This window comes from Chlorocebus sabaeus, chromosome 3 (genome assembly GCF_047675955.1).
Source record: "Chlorocebus sabaeus isolate Y175 chromosome 3, mChlSab1.0.hap1, whole genome shotgun sequence".
NCBI lineage: Eukaryota > Metazoa > Chordata > Mammalia > Primates > Cercopithecidae > Chlorocebus > Chlorocebus sabaeus.
Genome location: NC_132906.1, coordinates 51,709,477 through 51,727,393, shown reverse-complemented (window position 1 = coordinate 51,727,393; position 17,917 = coordinate 51,709,477). Strand labels below are relative to the sequence as shown.

General features: G+C 35.1%; 1 protein-coding gene across 2 annotated transcripts in view; it reads left to right on the top strand.

Moving 5' to 3' along the window:
* KLHL1 (kelch like family member 1) overlaps nucleotides 1-17,917 on the top strand; it is a 790,359-nt gene that overhangs the window by 757,920 nt on the left and 14,522 nt on the right. For both annotated transcript variants that reach the window (XM_038007727.2, XM_007960556.3), the window contains exon 9: nucleotides 12,495-12,707. In XM_038007727.2, coding sequence (XP_037863655.2) covers nucleotides 12,495-12,707 — 213 coding nt within the window. The remainder of the gene's footprint in view (nucleotides 1-12,494; nucleotides 12,708-17,917) is intronic.

Sequence of the window (17,917 nt, the reverse complement as noted above, 5' to 3'; positions counted from 1 at the left end):
ACTTGTCAATTCAATTTCTTTTTTGTATTTGGTAAAGCTTTTGTCTGCAATAATGTTCGCTATCCATCTTTACACTATAATCACTCTCAATATCAAAAAGTATCTGTAAACATTTCTGCTAGACTTCTTTTGGCTATAGTTGCTGAGGAAAACTCCAACTCCTACTATCACCACTGCTTTGGAAGGATGCTGTGTAGAAGTGAAAAGAAGTTAAAATCATACACAGCCTATAGTGATGGGGTGCTTGCATAAACAGTGGTTGGTTATTCTTCCATTACCTTCTGAGGAATACTGAGATTTCTAGGAGAGGCAATTAAAATATTTTATTACCAATTTTCATTCTTATCTGCAAATTTTCTAAAATAAATTTCTTGAAATTGTTTCTGTATGAAATAGTTACCTCTGCTTCTCACTCCTCTCAATACAATTTTTATTCTGTTGTGCCTTTTAATGACATTCATAGAAAAAATATTTACGTTTGTGTTAATATTGTCACTTTACTCAATAGAAAATGTAAATATTTAATAATACATACATTTTATTAACACTGCTTTGCATAACATGTAAATATGTACATTTATTAATAATACTTTTTCTACTTATATTCACGTTTTCTCTTGAAAAATGATTTTTTTTCTTAAGCATTACAATATTTTTATTTAAAAACACTTAGTTTGGAAGTTAATGATAAAATTTAACATTTTTCAATATTAAATATTAAAAGTAAAACTATCCGGTGGGTATATCTATTCGTCGATAGTAAAATTTACAATAATAGAATGAATGTTCTCCGTCCAGGCACAGTGGCTCACCCCTGTCATTCCAGCACTTTGGAAGGCTGAGGTGAGAGGATCTCTTGAGTCCAGCAGTTTGAGACCAGCCTGGGCAACATAGTGAGACCCTATCTCTACAAATAATTTTAAAAATAACTGGGCATGGTGGCATGCTCCTGTAGTTCAAGCTACTTGAGACGCCGAGGGGCTGAGGTGAGAGGATTACTTGAACCAGGAGGTCGAGGCTGTAGTGAGCTGTGGTCATGCCACCTGCTCTATAGCCTGAGTGATAGAGCAAGATCCAATATCCAAAAAAAAAAAAAAAAAAAAAAAAAAAGGATGTTCTCTTGGATGTTAATTTTTATAATTCTAATAGAGGATAATAGAGGAAAGCATAATCCTTTTTGCCTTTTTATATTTTCTAATCACTATTTATAAGTAACAATCGGTTATTTAGTGAATTTTTTTTACCATTTACATTGACACCAATTGATTTATTCCTGGTGTTGTTTAGGGTATCTCATTAACACAGCAAATTTGCCCAATATGGGTGAGAAGTATACTGTCCTTTCATTATCTTATTCACTTGTTACATCATTTTGTAATGAAAACACACACACACACACTCACACATTAAAGTGTTAGTACATTACTTATCCATATTTTTTGGATAATTAGCTTGCATTATAACTTTGTGACCTTCTTTATGACTCTAATTTGAATCAACTTAAAATATGTATTTTATTGTAAACATTCTCCAGTCTTAATCAGAAATAAATGAAGAAAATATTTAATGCAGAGTCTTGTTTCAATTTCTTACATGCTGTTATGACTAAATTGTCTATCTAGTTTCTTCTACTGCACCTTTTAAATTTACTATACATAGAAATCACTATTCAGATTGCTTTTCTTGTCCTTGTATTTTTTGGTCAGCTAGAATATATCATACATTAAGAAATCCTGTTTGCTGTAGTATCATTCTTCATAAAAAATATCAGAGTGTGATATCAATACTCTTTGAAGTTTTAAATTTTTACATTGCCAAAATTGCTTACATTTTAATTATGAATTTTAATTCTATTCTGTGAAAATATTTTGAATGGTTCAATTTTTTACTTGAATTTTGTTTTCTTTTAAATTGAATTAGTAGAGATTTTGCCTGGCATCTCTTTCTTCCCCCGGGTATGATTTAATGGCCTTAAAATTCTGTGGTTTGATGACTGGCTATTAATGTCTGGGTACTTTTCCTGTGTTACTCAGACAGAAACATAATCATTAGAAAGTGACCTTTTACTTCAGACCCATAGCAGAAAATTGTTTTAACACCACCCTCTTACATTTTTGTTTTATTTTTTTTTTTTCCTCACCTCTGCTGATGTGATTTTTTTTCCCCCTTGTTTTTCTACCACATAACACTAATATGTCATTCTAACCTGGCTATTGTTTCCCTAAATATTATTTTCAACACTTTTTCCAATTAAGAGTATTAAAAAACAATGAACACTTATCTTAAGTTTAGGTTATTTATGATACTATTTGTTGTGGGGAAAAAAAACCCAAAAAAAACAATAAAACAAGAAATTGGTTTATGGCTTAAAATTAATGAGTGTGTTCTGATGGATTCAAGACCAAAATTGCATCAATTTCATGTAACAAATTGAGTGAATCTTCTAGTAAGACAGATTAAACTAAAGGGTATATATGCCAGCACAGCCAAACTTACTTGGTGAATAAAGAAAATACAACAACAACAACAAAAAAGTGAAAAAACGTGGATGTGTGGTGCTTGGCCAGATATAACCTCAGATTCCCTGAACAATATATACATTAGTGTTTCTTTTAGTTTCTTCTTCGGTATCTGCTTTGGCTTGGTTCTTTCACACTTTACATTCTAGCTAAGATGTCTTCTTGTGCTTTTTAAAATTTTTCTTAGCTCACAAAGCAGTTAGTGATTCTGCCTGAACACATAAGTAGGCTTGAATTTTAATAAATATGTGGTACCACTCCTTTAAGAATCTGCAAAACATATGAAAACAGAGTTTCTTTCATGATTTATTATGGCAAAATGGATTCATTCATTTATTCCTTCAAATCTTCATGTTAATTTTTTTTTTTTTTTTTTTTTTTTTTTTTTTTGGAGACAGAGTCCTCGCTCTGTCACTCAAGCTGGAGTGCAGTGGAGCAATCTCAGCTCACTACAACCTCCACTTCCCAGGTTCAAGCAATTCTCCTGCCTCAGCCTCCTGTGTAGCTGGGATTACAAGCATGTGCCAACACGCTTTGCTTTTTTTTTTTTTTTTTTTTTTTTGGCATTTTTAGTAGAGACGGGGTTTCACCATGTTGGCCAGGTTGGTCTCCACTCTTGACTTCAGGTGATCTGCCTGTCTTGGCCTCCCAAAGTGCTGGAATTACAGGCATGCAAACTTCATGTTAATAATTCTGGAACCCCGGAGGCAGAGGCTGCAGTGAGCTGAGATTGTGCCACTGCACACTCTAACCTGGGTGACAGAGTGAGACTCTGTCTCAAACAAATGAACAAAAAATAATTCTAACAAAGCAGTTGTAATTTCTGTTCAGTCTGAAGCATATACAGCTTAAAGCATTATGAAAGCTGGATTCATTGTCTGTTGTTTTTCTAATATGTCCTAATACCTAGCACAGTGACTTAAGCCTCAAGGCCTATCACATGCATAGTGCCTTCCAACACTCTGTTTCTAATTTTTATTCAAATTTTGGTATTCTTCTTCTCAAAGGTGGCACCTGAAATTGTATAAGTTTTAATTCATCTTAGACTCACAAATTAAAAAATAAAGAAAAATAAAAGAAATTGCTGTTAACTGACTCTCAGTTGGGGCTACTAATGAGCTCAGGAGAGTTTTAATTCACGTACTGAAAAAGATGAGTTTCTAAGGGACCTGACTGATTTATCAGATATCCAGCATAGATAGGTGATGGGGGGGATCATTCCAGTAAGAAATAAAAATTTGTATCAAGTCCTTGAATATAAAATGCAAAATTTAAGTTTGGCAGGAACATCATGAAAGGGAGTGGCCCCAAAGATTGAATAGAATGGCAGGCCCTCAGATCATATCGTAACTTGGCGGAGGTAAAAATATTGCAAAGATTAAAAAAAAAAAAAAGAGCAATGACATGTTTGCATTTCAATTTTATAAATATTCACTCTGGTTGAAGAGTTGTTTCTAATTGCTCAAGGAAACTGTACAATTAGTAGACTTTCATCACAATAGTTGACTGGCTAAGATATATGCCAGTTGTTGAAAGGTATTATTTAATAAATTATGCCTCAGAATTAAAATGTGCTTCAACAGCTCATTTTGGTGCCCTATTTGAGCATGGTCACTGTCAGGTTCTTCAATCTGGAATATAGTGGTTTTCATGGCTTAGACTTCACTTTCTTTCTCCATTCTCCTTTCTCACCACCTGCCTTACAAACACCTGATGTCCCAGCCGTACCAAATTATTCCAGTTCCCTGAACCTACCTAGATTGTCCACACCCCTTTGCCTCTTCACTTACCCATGTTTCTGCCTAGATTTCCCTTTAATTTCTTATTTATTTATTTATATATATATATATTTATTTATTGAGACAGAGTCTCTCTCTGTCACCCAGGTTGGAGTGCAGTGGCACGATCTCTGCTCACTACAAGTTCTGCCTCCTGGGTTCACTCCATTCTCCTGCCTCAGCCTCCCAAGTAGCTGGAACTACAGGCACCTGCCACCATGCCCGGCTAATTTTTTTGTATTTTTAGTAGAGATGAGGTTTTCACTGTGTTAGCCAGGATGGTCTCGATCTCCTGACCTCGTAATCTGCCCACCTTGGCATCCCAAAGTGCTGGGATTACAGGTGTGAGCCATTGCGCCGGCCCTGCTTTTTATTTCTTATTAACTTGTGAGTGTCCACTATTCACTGTCCACTTAGTTTCCTGCTCAATATTCACTTGATCTTTGAATACATTTGAAAACTCTAGACTGATAAACAAACCCTTGTCTAGCCCTCTATGTGCAAGATCTGTGTGGAAAGATCAGTATTAACAGGACTGAATTTATTGTACTTGAAAAAAATAGTGTCAAGAAAAGTTAAAATATATTAAGACCTGCTTTTGCTTAAAACAGAAATAAGATTATTTATATTTTCCACCATCCAAAGCATAGTTTAATCTGTGCCTTTCCTGTGAACCCTTTTTGAATCCACCCAGTTAAAATTAATCTTTCCTTTCTTCCCTACTTTTGTGTTCCCAAGACACATAATTAATAATTTTCCCTGCCATTTGTCAAAGTCTTGCTTCAGTGGAACTTAAACAGGTGCTTTTTCATTGATAAGTTTCCACAGATGAATCACTATTTTTCTATAATTAGAAACAAGTGCTTCATTCATTTTTTTTTTTTAATTTCACAAACATGTTTTGGCCATGATGATATATCAAAGAAGATAAATAAATTCTGTCCTCAGAAAGCTTACATTATACTAAAAGGAACTACAATACAATAACAAATAAGTTGCAGAATTATAAAATGCATAGAGTGGGAGCAGAGGAAATACGGAGGGATTAATGTTGAACTGACAGTTTTGGGTTGGTGAATTCTGTGAAGCTTGGGTATATGATGAATTGATCTAAATTAATTCACATGTTTATAACTGTCAGATTATTTTCATAAATTTGGGTATGTTTAAAAAATAAAGGTAGGTGGACTCTATCAGGCTTCACAGCCTCATTTACCAGCTATGTGCTATAATAGTAGTAAGTGTCAAGAGGAGTTTGCAATACACACCATCATTTTTTAGCAAGTAGAAAGAAAAGCAGTCACCAATGTATTGTTGTAGCTTAGTGAAATCCCGTTAACTGTCCTGTAAGGCACGTTGACAAGTACCTCCCACAGAAAGGCAGATATAGGAGCAATCTGACAGCAGGATTGACAAGCTTTCTCATGGAATCAGATTAAAGAGCTCTTCATTAATTAGGAAACAAAGGACCAAGTTAAGTTCTGAATCTAGAGAGTTACTTCAACAGTACTGGAGTTGGGGGATTCTAATGCTTTTATTGTACAACAGAAAGGATGCCTGAACACTTTCTCTGGGTAACCAAATACAGTGAGTGAAAATTATATTTAATATCCCAAACTAGTTAGCAAAACATTCTAATATTTACATAATGGTATGGGAGTGCTTTCTGTGCACTTTCCTTGAAATATGCTTTATTGGTAAAGTATGAAAAATTGTAAATAACTATACCTAGGATACAAATTATAAATAAAGTTAAATTTCAGGGAACAAGACAAAGTGGGATCAGAAAAGACTTTCTGGTGGAGACACAACCTCAGTTGACTAAGAGATGGGTAGAAATAACCCTGCATATGTAACAAAAAGCTACCTATGATAAAGTAAATATGAATGCACCATGCTACATAGGGCTAGAAAAGATCTAGTGCTATGGCACTAGCTCTTTCATCTGATGCCATGAGAAAACTTGTCAATCCTACTGTCGGATTACTTCTATATCTGCCTTTCCGTGGGAGGTACTTGTTAACGTGCCTTACAGGACAGTGAACGGGATCTCACTAAGCTACAACGATACACTGGTGACTGCTTTTCTTTTCACTTGCTAAGAAATGATGGTGTCTATTGCAAACTCCTCTTGACACTTGCTACTCTTATAACACATAGCTGGTAAATGAGATTGTGAAGCCTGATAGATTATGAATGAGTATGGATAATTATCCACCAATGCTCATTCACTCCTTTTTATATGACAATATAAACACACATTATTAGTGAGGCATCTAAAATAAAGATAAGACTTTCCAGCATTTTACCAACTAGGTACAACCATGTGTCTGGTTCTGACCTATGAGATGTGAGAAGTGAGTTGTGCAGCCTAAAAGGTGGACTCTCTAAGGGAGAGATTGTACTCCTTCTTCCAATTTTCCTTTATCCTGCTGTCTGAACCATGGTTGTGGTAACTGGGACTCCACTTTGGGACATCAAGACATGAGGGTTAATAGACAATTGTCCATCGGGTTTTAGGATTACTGCACATTTTCCAAACAATAATTACTGGTGACTGGTTTTCATAACATATTTTCAGGATATTTGTAGATCAAAGAGTTGGAAGATAAAGATAGTGACTTCCTTTCGGTCAGAGAGTAGAGAATTGTTCCTTGGCCAGAATCATAAAGATAATGTCTCCCTTCAGGGAAAAGGTTGGGCAGGTTTTCTGGCAGCCCCTTTAAAGGATTAGAGTTTCCAAAACTCAGAGATCCCTTAGAGGTAAAACAAACCCACCACATGTGCAGCATTCACGTGAGTATCTCCGAATCATGCTGGTGAGGCTTGGGGGAAACAAGGAGTGCAGATGTAAACATGAAATTTATGCTGCCTACTGTATTGTCAGTAGCAAAGTCACTTCTCTCTCCCCCATGAATCTTGTTTCTTCTGCCAGCATCCATGAAACTGGAGCAGGCTAATTTGTTAGCTTGGAAGTAGGGTAGAATTTCAGATTCTTCACAGTTCTTGACAATGCTCATACTCTAGCAATGCAGCCTGGATCTCATCACTTGTAAAACCATGTTTACACACATTCAGACACATATCCTAATCAATACAGGATTTGTTTTCTTGAGCTGCTGTATTGTATGTAATAGAATATAAAATATATGGCACTAACTTAGATGAGTACCTGCTAACTAGGCCTCAAGACTTTGAAACCTGTGGCTGAACATTAGTTAAAACTTATCTGTATGCCTGTAAACACATAAATAGGCGAAATAGCAGGGAAGTCTCAGATTCTTGCAATTTTCAGCAAGGTCCTAGAAGAGTGCACTTAGTCAAAAATATTTCTGGATCTCCTGTCAAATCCTGGCACGTAAGGATATACTGGTCAATATTTATAGCAAATGGAACTATGAAGCTGATGGTTTTGAAGAATGTTATTTTTCTGTCCTTAACTCACTGCCTTGTAATGAAGCTTTAACTTCATAGCATATCATGCAACTCCCTTCATTCTCAATCTAACCTTCTCATCCTACAAGCTACATATCTTTCATCCCCTCCTTTACTACCATCCCTTCCATCAATATGACGTACCTGTCACTCTTTATTTATCAACTGCTATGACCTTTCATGCCCCTGGTCTTTACATGTAATGCTTTCCTTGTATGTAAAGCTTCCCCCTGTTTTTTCATCTTACAAATTTTTACCCATCTTTCAACTCAAAGTGAAAATGTCACATTGCCTTTCTGGCTGCAAAACTGTCAGCTGTCACTTTCTGTGCTGCCAGCGCATTGACTTCCGTCATCAGATTCTTCTCTGCTCTTCAAATTCTCAACATCTAATTTGTCATTTCAATGAAAGAAGCAAGGAATCAGTCTAAACTATGAGTAAATAGATAGTGAGGGGGAGATCTAAGAAGATTATCTTTGATGATTGTTTTTGTTTTTGTGTTTTGAGACAGGGCCTCGCTCGGTCGCCCATGCTGGAGTGCAGTGACATGATTCCAGCTCACTGTAGCTTTGACCTCCTGGGTTCAAGTGTTCCTCCTGCCTCAGCCTCTGAGTAGCTGGGACTACAGGCATGTGCTAACATGCCCAGCTAATTTTTGTAACTGTTTTAGAGATGGGGTTTCGCCATGTTGCTCAGGATGGTCTTGAACTTCTGGGTTAAAGTCATCCTTCCACCTTGGCCTCCCAAAGTGCTGGGATTGTAAGTGTGAACCAATGTGTTTGACCTGATAATTGTTCATGAAGACATCTATGTATATTATAGCATATATTCGAACTGCTCAGCGAGAATGTGCCAGTAAAGTCATTTGATCCTGGGCTTACTTTCTGTTTTTGTTTTTGACACATAATAATTATACATATTCATGGATTATAATGCTATGTTTTGATGCTTGTATATATTGTGCAATGAACAAATTAGGTAATTAGTATATTCATCACCTTAAACATTTATTATTACTTTGTTGTGAGAACATTTGAATCCTCTCTTCTAGCTATTCAAACTATGCAATGCATTATTGTTAGTTGTGGTCACTCTAATGTGCAATAGAGTATCAAAAGTTATTTCTCCTAACTGCAAAATTGTACCCATTGACCAACCTCTCTCCATCTACCCCTCCCCACTTGTTGTCTCCAGTCTCTGATAACCACCATTTTACTCTCAAATTCTATGAGACATTATTTTTTTTAGAGTACACATGTGAGTGAGATAATGTGGTATTTGTCTTTTGGTGCCTGGCTTATTTTGCTTAACGTAATGTCCTTCAGGCTCATCCATGTTATTGAAAATAATAGGATTTTATTCTTTTTATGGCTGAATAGTATTCCATTGTGTTCCAACAAATGGAGCACGTTTTCATTATCTATTTATCCATTGTTGAGCATTTAGTTGATTCTATAATTTGGCTATTGTGAATAGTGCTGCAATAAACATGGAAGTGCAGCTGTCTCTTTTATATACTGGTTTCATTTCCTTTGAATATATACCAAATAATGAGATTTCTGGATCATATGGTGAATCTACTTGTAATTTTTTGAGGGATTACCATACTGTTTTTTGTAATGGTTTTACTAATTTACATTGCCATAAACAATGTATAAGAGTTTCCCCTTTTTCACATCCTCATCAGCATTTATTATTTTTTTGTTTTTTTTGATAATAGCTGTTCCCACTAGAGTGAGGTGATATCTCATTGTGGTTTTGATTTGTATTTCTGTGATGGTTAGTGCTGTGGAGAATTTATTCACATATCTGTCTGCTCCTGGACTTTTCTTTGTTGGGAAGTTTGATTACTGATTCAATATCCAAAATCTGAACAGACCTATATGTAGTTTGATACTAGATTAGACAGATATAGGTCTGTTCAGAGTTCATATTTCTTCATGATTTAGTCTCGGTGGGTTGTATGTCATCATTACTTTTTAATGTAAATTCAGGTATATATTTATATAATTTTTGAAATAATTTCAGAAACAGAAAACTGTGATCTATTATGGCCTAGAACTATTTAATTATTATCAACATTTGGTTCAAATAACTCAATAGTATAATTTATCAGAGTAATGTTTATGAATAAATAAAGCAGCTTGAAGTAAACATTTCCTTTAAAACAATAGAATATAAGAAGTTCATATCGTGTTTATTTATGAACTATATACGAGAGCTATGCTAGGTATCTCACAGAAAGATGCCCATAAGTAAAGTCCTTGAAAAATACATTTAGTTACATTTTAATATCTTAGGGTTACTCCATACTTCTTTTGTGTTAAATCAATTTAAATGAAACAGAAATAAGTGAGGTTCAGATTTCATAAGGTGTTTAGGATGATTAAAAACTTATAAGTGAATAATTATTTGACTTTTGGGTGTTTTTGCAAGCTAAATTGTTCAATACTTGCTTTTTTTTTTTTTTTAATGTTCCTATTGGTTAATTTTAGCATACTACAAGATTGAGAGCTAGCAGACTACTTGTGAGTAATCAAGCAAAGAGGTATTACACACATAAAGGGAACACTTGGGCAATCAGATATATTTTACTATGGCAGTCATTATGAAAAACACAAACAGCTTTAAAAAAAAATTCCTAGGATTTAAAATAATTTTGCATATCATATTTTAGAGTTATTATATGGTATTAGAGCAGGAATTTGTAAATCTACATCTCGATTGATTTATGTGCTAAGTAATACTGCCTTCCTATGCATTTATTTAGAAAGTATTATAGATTTAAGTTTACTTGTAAACATATTATATTGGATATATTGTCCATAGTAAAGAAAACACTTCATCTGCAAACCCCAAATATCTGAGACAGGTCTCAGTCCATTTAGGAAGTTTATTTTGCCAAAGTTAAGGGCTCGTGGCCATTACACAGCTTCAGGAGACCTGACAACCTGTGCCACAGGTGGTTGGGGCACAGCTTGATTTTATACATTTTAGGGAGATATGAGACATCAATCGATCAATATGTGTTCCATCCAGAAAAGTGGGACAAATCGAAATGGGGGGGGTGCTTCCAGGTCATAGGTAGGTAAGAGACAAGTGGTTCCGTCCTTTTGAGTTTCTGACTAGTCTTTCCAAAGGAGACACTCAGATATTCACTTATCTCTGTGAGCAGAGGGATGGCTTTGATTTATGTCTGCCCTTTGTCCACAAGGAAATTCCTTGTGAGGAAGGTACATAGCTTTTTTTTTTTTTTTTTTTTTTTTTTAATCTTAGTAGCTATCTTTTCTAGGAATAGAATGGGAGGGCAGGTTTGTGCTAAGCAGTTCCAAGCTTGAGTTTTCCCTTTGGCTTTAGTGATTTGAGAGTCCCAGGATTTATTTTCCTTTCACACATCTAATCTCATTAAAACACAAGCAAATCATATCCTCCCTCTATTCAAAAACCACAATGGCTTCCTGTTGTACTCAGAAGAAAAGTCTACATGCAGCTTGTAAGCTGCCATTCACCTTGAACTACCACTCTCATATCAGTCTCTGTCCCAGCCACTCTGGCTTCCTTCCTGTTTCTGAAATTCTTCACTCACTATTTAGTCATCCTTAAAACTTCCTTCCCCACATATTCCTGAAGTCACCCTCAATCACTACCACGATCTTCCAAGTTTTTGCAAAAGGTTTCACTGAGAACTTTTCTGGTTACTTATTTAAATTGTATTCACAATCTCCACCCTCACCAGTTGCATTTCTGATCCTGCTTCTGGACTCTATGTCCATTGCACTTTGCACCTTCCCCAGTAGTAAATGATATTTACGTTTACTTTGTATATTATGTCTATCCCTGCTTCAGTAGAATTGAGTGCATGGATTTTTTTTTTCCTGTTTTGTTCATGGACATATCAATAAAAGTTTTAACAATGTGTGGCACACACTAAACATTCAAAAATAAGTAGTGAGCAAATGGATAAGTAAATAAATGCAACACGGTACCTTACTGTGATAAAATAATGACTATGATTAAATGGGGAAGAACTATTTTATTAGGATTAGACAATGCATTCAAATTATGTTAGTACCATTTATGATGTATAACTTATTTTGGGGGGTTTTCTATCATACTTCTCATTAATAAAATAATTATAGCAAGATGAGTGTATCAAGTAACCTTCAGCAATTTCAATCATACTAACATTGTTGCATTCTTTTTTCCTGTAAAGTCTTGTCTTTAGCTCTAGTATAGTCACTGATTAAGAAAGTTGTTGGTAAGATAATACTTTTAGTTTATTACATTTATTCATTGTTCTAAACTGTGAAGTTGGAACACAAGGCGCAGGCATGTGTTACATACTGCCAAATCACTTGCTTATCAACAAGTAGGATAATGCCTTTCTCCTGTTTATGTTCATTGTCTTACATTTTATTCTGTATTTTAATAGCCATTTCTTAATATTTATTAAACTAATATACCAATATTACTTATTACTGTAGTATGCAATTTAAATCTATCCAACTTTCTAGAAATAGAGGTTAAAATTATAGTTGTTTTAATTTCATCTAGTATACTTCAATTTCTATACAAAAATAGAAATTTCTAGTATATATGATCATTTATTGAGTATCTTTAACAAAATCTCCCTGCAAAGTAATATATTTCCAACACATTTGAGTCTCATACTATGAAGATTTATTTTAAAAGACCTTTTTTTGTTCTCTATTTTGTCATCCAGACTATGATATCAAATCATGTTTTTCCAATTGTGTTTTAGGCTGTATTCAGTTGGAGGTCGTGATGGAAGTTCCTGTTTGAGTTCAATGGAATATTATGATCCTCATACAAATAAGTGGAACATGTGTGCTCCCATGTGTAAGAGGAGAGGGGGTGTCGGAGTGGCCACATGTGAAGGTTTTCTTTATGCAGTAGGAGGTCATGATGCTCCTGCTTCAAATCACTGTTCCCGGCTACTGGATTATGTAGAAAGGTGAGACCCCAAGGACACTTTTATAGTGAAAGAGACAGTGCAAATCACATTGATGCCTGATTCAACTGTTTGGAAAAATTGCATTATTTAGGAAAGTTAAATTCAACACCTAGAGATACATTTTTTAACTCCTTTCTCTCTCTTTCTTTCTCTCTCACATACACACACACACACACACACACACACACACACACACGTGCTTTCTTTTATTTTCTTATTCTTGTATTCCTGGCTTCCTCCCTTCAACAAATATTTATTTAAATTTCCACAATGATTTTTTGCAAGTCCTTAAATAATCTTTAAATTTCTTCTTGATATACTTTCAAAACATACATTAAAAAGAAGTTTTGAGTGATTTATGAAATGTGAATATTTGTTAATGCTTTTAAAAATATTGGATATTTTGCTTCTGTGTTCTATTCTTCTGTTCAAGTTTGTTTTATTACCCTTTCAAACTCTCAAAGGTGAATTATTAAGTTCTTATTTTATGACAAATCCTTTTTAACATAAGACAGACTGATTGGAGCTATATTTTTAATAATCTTGGTATATGAAGGAAACATAGGTTCTCTTATAACTCTTTCTAAAATTGACCAGGTGCACAGAAGCTAGAGTGGGATAACACCTTGGCTTCAGGTCTAGGAATGCAATGCAGAGACTTCTGGCACAGCTATCACTGAGTTCTCTTTTGGCTGTGCGTTGCTTAAAAGTATTATATGGTATGCAGTAAGGACTGAACAATCCTTAGTAAGATGCATAGTAATATTTCCTATTACATAGGATCCATAATGATCCATGGGGAAATGAGGATAAGGAATATTTAGGTCAATTGGTTTATCAATCGGTATAAGATAAGTAACTCTACTGTAACAAATAACTTTAAAACTCTCAGTGGTTTAATACCATGATGCTTTTTTTCCTCATTCATGCTACATATCCATGATATTATCACTCTGGTACTCAGACTGACACATAACCTAGAATATTGGTCATTGCTGGTCTCTATGTCAAAAGGAAAAAGCCAGAGAGTAGTAAATTGTTCACTGGTCCTTAAAGATTTCACCTGCAAGTAGTAGAATTCTCTTTTGTTTGTACTATAATGACAAACCAATAACATGGCCACAGAAAACTTCATGGGAGTGTGAGACTAATACCCCAACTTGTATCTGGGAGAAAAAATGAGATGTTTGGTGGATAGCACTGAGAGCAGAAAAATTTTCCTTTTTATATTAGGAAAACACAGCCTGTATCCTGATGCCTGTAAGTGGTATAGATAATAGAAAAAGGATATTCTTTCCCACTTATGACAGTTTTTTCTAAGGATGTGTAATTATTTTTACTGAGGATAAGTCCATTGGCAAGAGATGGTTTTTGGTAAGCAGGCTGTGTTCAAATTAGATAAAATGCAGAAACAATGTTTACCAGTATTGCTACTCTGTGAAATGGACTGTAGCTTTATGGCTGTATTCACACTGAGAAAGGCATTAAGTTCACTGAATTTTCACTTTAATATTTTCTAGTCCACTGAAATTAGGAACTACAGGTGTTACAATGAAGACAGTGGCCAGTGTCCTAATAAATAGGTTTATACTTTTATACACACAAATGTGCAATCATTTATTTTTTAAAATGCTGCTAATAGACTGACAACTAACCCACTTACATTTTCTCTGCTAAATTCTTGAGTAAACGAAGAGATGAATATGATGAGCCTCCTACTTTTACCTTGAATATCTTATATAAATTCTGCTAATGAAATATTTCATCCCAATATTCTCATCCAACCCGACTGTATAATGTATTGAAATGTTGTTTGTGAACAGAGGCATAAATAATTCAGTTTAGGAATATATTTATGTTGGAAAATTAGATTTATAAGCATGGCTATTTTGAGTTATAAGAGTGCAGTGGATATGAGCAGCTTAAGTAATGCAGAAGCACACAGCATTATCATGATTCTTATCCTAGCTCATACTACCCGTCAGATTAATAGCACTTTTGCACTTTTTATAACATACTTTCTATGCTGACGATTTCACATGTAACTCCTCAATAAATCAAGATATGCAACTGTGCCTCTGTGAAACCACTTTGCACATAGAAAGTAAAAATGTTTTTTAGTACGTAATCATAGGCAAACATCATTAGAAATAGCAAGAATAGTGTACAATGCTATGTTTTGTAGAGAGATGGATAGATCACATTTTATTATAGCACAATGATTTTTTATAGAAATGTAGACTATTATATAATGGCAGTGTTAAGTCCAGTTTTATAATGCTTATCAAAAATTGTTTGCACTCAGGTATTGTAAGCACAAATAATACTGGCACCTCAAATCAGAGAAGGTAGAAGGCAGGGACTGAATGAGAATGAGGACTCTAGACTAGTTTATGGAACAGATGAAAACTAATTTTGTGACCGAACCTCACCCTAGTAAGAGCAACCTGGTGGACAAAATCAGTGTCCAAAATGTGCATTGAGTTTCAGGAGAAATGAGGTCCAGAAGATGTGATCTATTAGGCAAGCAACATTCATTCATTTATCTATTTAGTCAACAACTATTGTTTTTCATGTATTTTGCACTATGCTATACAGAGCTTACAGTATTAGAAGAAAGAGACAAATAAATAAATAAACCTTTAAGATACCAAATGAAACTGGAATCTAGGCAACAGATAAGAAAATATGCTCAAAGGCATCAGTACCGCTGCTGAGTAATAATAGATCAGAATCACCTTTGCCCTCACATCTGCATCCCGGTAATGAGGGCGGGTGAAAGAAGGGTGTCAAGATAATAGGAACCTTCTATGCCAGACTTTGTAATACCCACTTCTACATCTTCCAATTCATTCTTCTTATAGTTGCCAGAGGGATCATTTCATAATGCAAATTTGACCAAGAAGAAAAATTGAGATTTATTTCTTGGTACTAATTATTAATATTATAATTAAAATTCTTTTTACATCAGTTTTTTTAAATTAAACTAGGTGCCATGGGTTGAAACTGCCCAAGATAGCTTTCCACTCAGCTCTATATTATTGTGCTTTGTACAATTTCTGGCACAGAATAGGCACATAACAAGAATGTATTGAATCAATCAGACACTAAGAAAAATGAACCTCAATATTCCCACAAGGAAAACTTTCTTGAGATAAACTGTAAATAGGATGTTATACAGACAAATGAATTGATAGAGAAATTGTAGATGATAAATGGATAGATTGATAGAGCAGAAGAATGGGTGAATGTTGAGATGGACTCATGGAGAGGCAAATGTAAGCATTTGAGGTTTACTTTATGACCGAGAATATTATAAAATTTGGTAGATGTTTGTTTGGTATTGCAAATCCACATTTGCATTTGCATCATCTTGGCGGAGTATTATTTCCATATACTTTAAGCAGAAAATTGTTGAGATAGATAGGGCCTGAAAAGCTAAGCAATTGTTCAAATACTGATTTAAAAGTATATCCTTATACCTTATCTAAACACTATTAACAAATGAGTAGTAAAACAATTTTGATATATTATTGTGATGTGCTGCTTCTCCCCTTCCCCCTTCCCTTTCCTCCCCCAAACCCTTTCTCATTCAAGATACTATTGCTGGAGTCAGCTGCATGAGTGCAGGGAGAAAGGACTAGCTAGTTTGTTGCCATCGTTTTTCTGTTACTATGCATTCATAATGTTTGCTATTGGCTAGCAAATTATGCTCAAATTTTGGATAGACTATGTTAATATGAGGATTATATTAGTCCATTTTCACACTGCTGTAAAGAACTGTCTTAGAGTGCGCCGAGATCACGCCACTGCACTCCATCCTGGGCGACAGAGCGAGACTCCCTTTAAAAAAACAAACAAACAAACAAACAAAAAACTACCTTAGACTGGGTCATTTATAAAGAAAAGAGGTATAATTGACTCATAGCTCCACATAGCTGATGAAGCCTCAGGAAACTTAACGTCATGGAGAAGGGGAAGCGCGCATGTCTTACATGGCAGAAGACAAGAGAGAGTGAGCGAAGGAGGAACTTGCCAAACACTTATGAAACCACCAGATCTCATGGAAACTCACTCACTGTCACAAGAATAGCTTGGGGGAAATCACCCCCATTATCCAGTCACCTTCCGCCAAGTTTCTCCCTCAGCATCTGAGGATTACAATTCAAAATTAAATTTGGGTGGGGACACAAAGCCTAACCATATCAAGGATTCTATGCTAACCTAAGTATTTAGGAGCCTTGCTTTATAAGTAGATGCAGCAACGTTAGCTGATACAATAGCTATACCAATTTAATTCTGTGATTTGCTATTTCCCTCAATGGCTTATGAGGAGCGACATAGAAAGGAGGTGACAGAATAACCTGCTGTCCTTAGATATGCTGCCCAGAATTATTCTGGCATCATGATAATTTATCTGCATATTTTGAGGACGAAGGATTATGTGGAAATACAAATATGTACGAATAAATGAAACATATGTTAATCTATACAGATAGAAGGATATCGGCCAGGTCCAGTGGCTCACGCCTGTAATCCTGGCATCTTTGGAGGACAAGAAAGGTGGATTGCTTGAGCTCAGGAGTTTGAGATCAGTCTGGACAACGTGGCAAAATCCCATCTGTATTAGTAATACAAAAATTAGTCAGGTGTGATGGCACATGCCTGGGGCCCCAGCTACTTGGAAGGCCGAGGTGGGAGGATCACTTGAGCCTAGGGAAGTTAAGACTCCAGTAAGCCATCATTTGCCACTGCACTCCGGCCTGGGTGACAGAGTGAGACCCTGTCTCAAAAAATATATAAATAAAATAAAATAAAAGTAATTTGGATTTATAGTGCTAATTGTGGTTTTCTGTCGTACTAGTAGAGGAAGTGATTATATAAATAATCTATTGCTTTTTAGTTTTGAACTGTTAAGGGGTATCCAATTTTTAAAGTCTGTTTAAACTGGCATTCAGATTTCCTGGGTATAATCCATGTTCTGCTGACTGAGAATAGTTAAAACAATTTTTAAAGGTGTATTGTGACAACTGCATCTGAGAGGAGTCAAAGAGCTGTTTAGCTTTTCCTTATTTTCTTTTTGTTCTGTCAACAACTCATTTCTCCTCTCCTCAACCTTGAAAAATTGATGTAATAAAATATGACATAAGTCAAAATAGAATTTTTCACTCATCATTATATAGAAATTGAAATCAAATTAACTTTAAAGT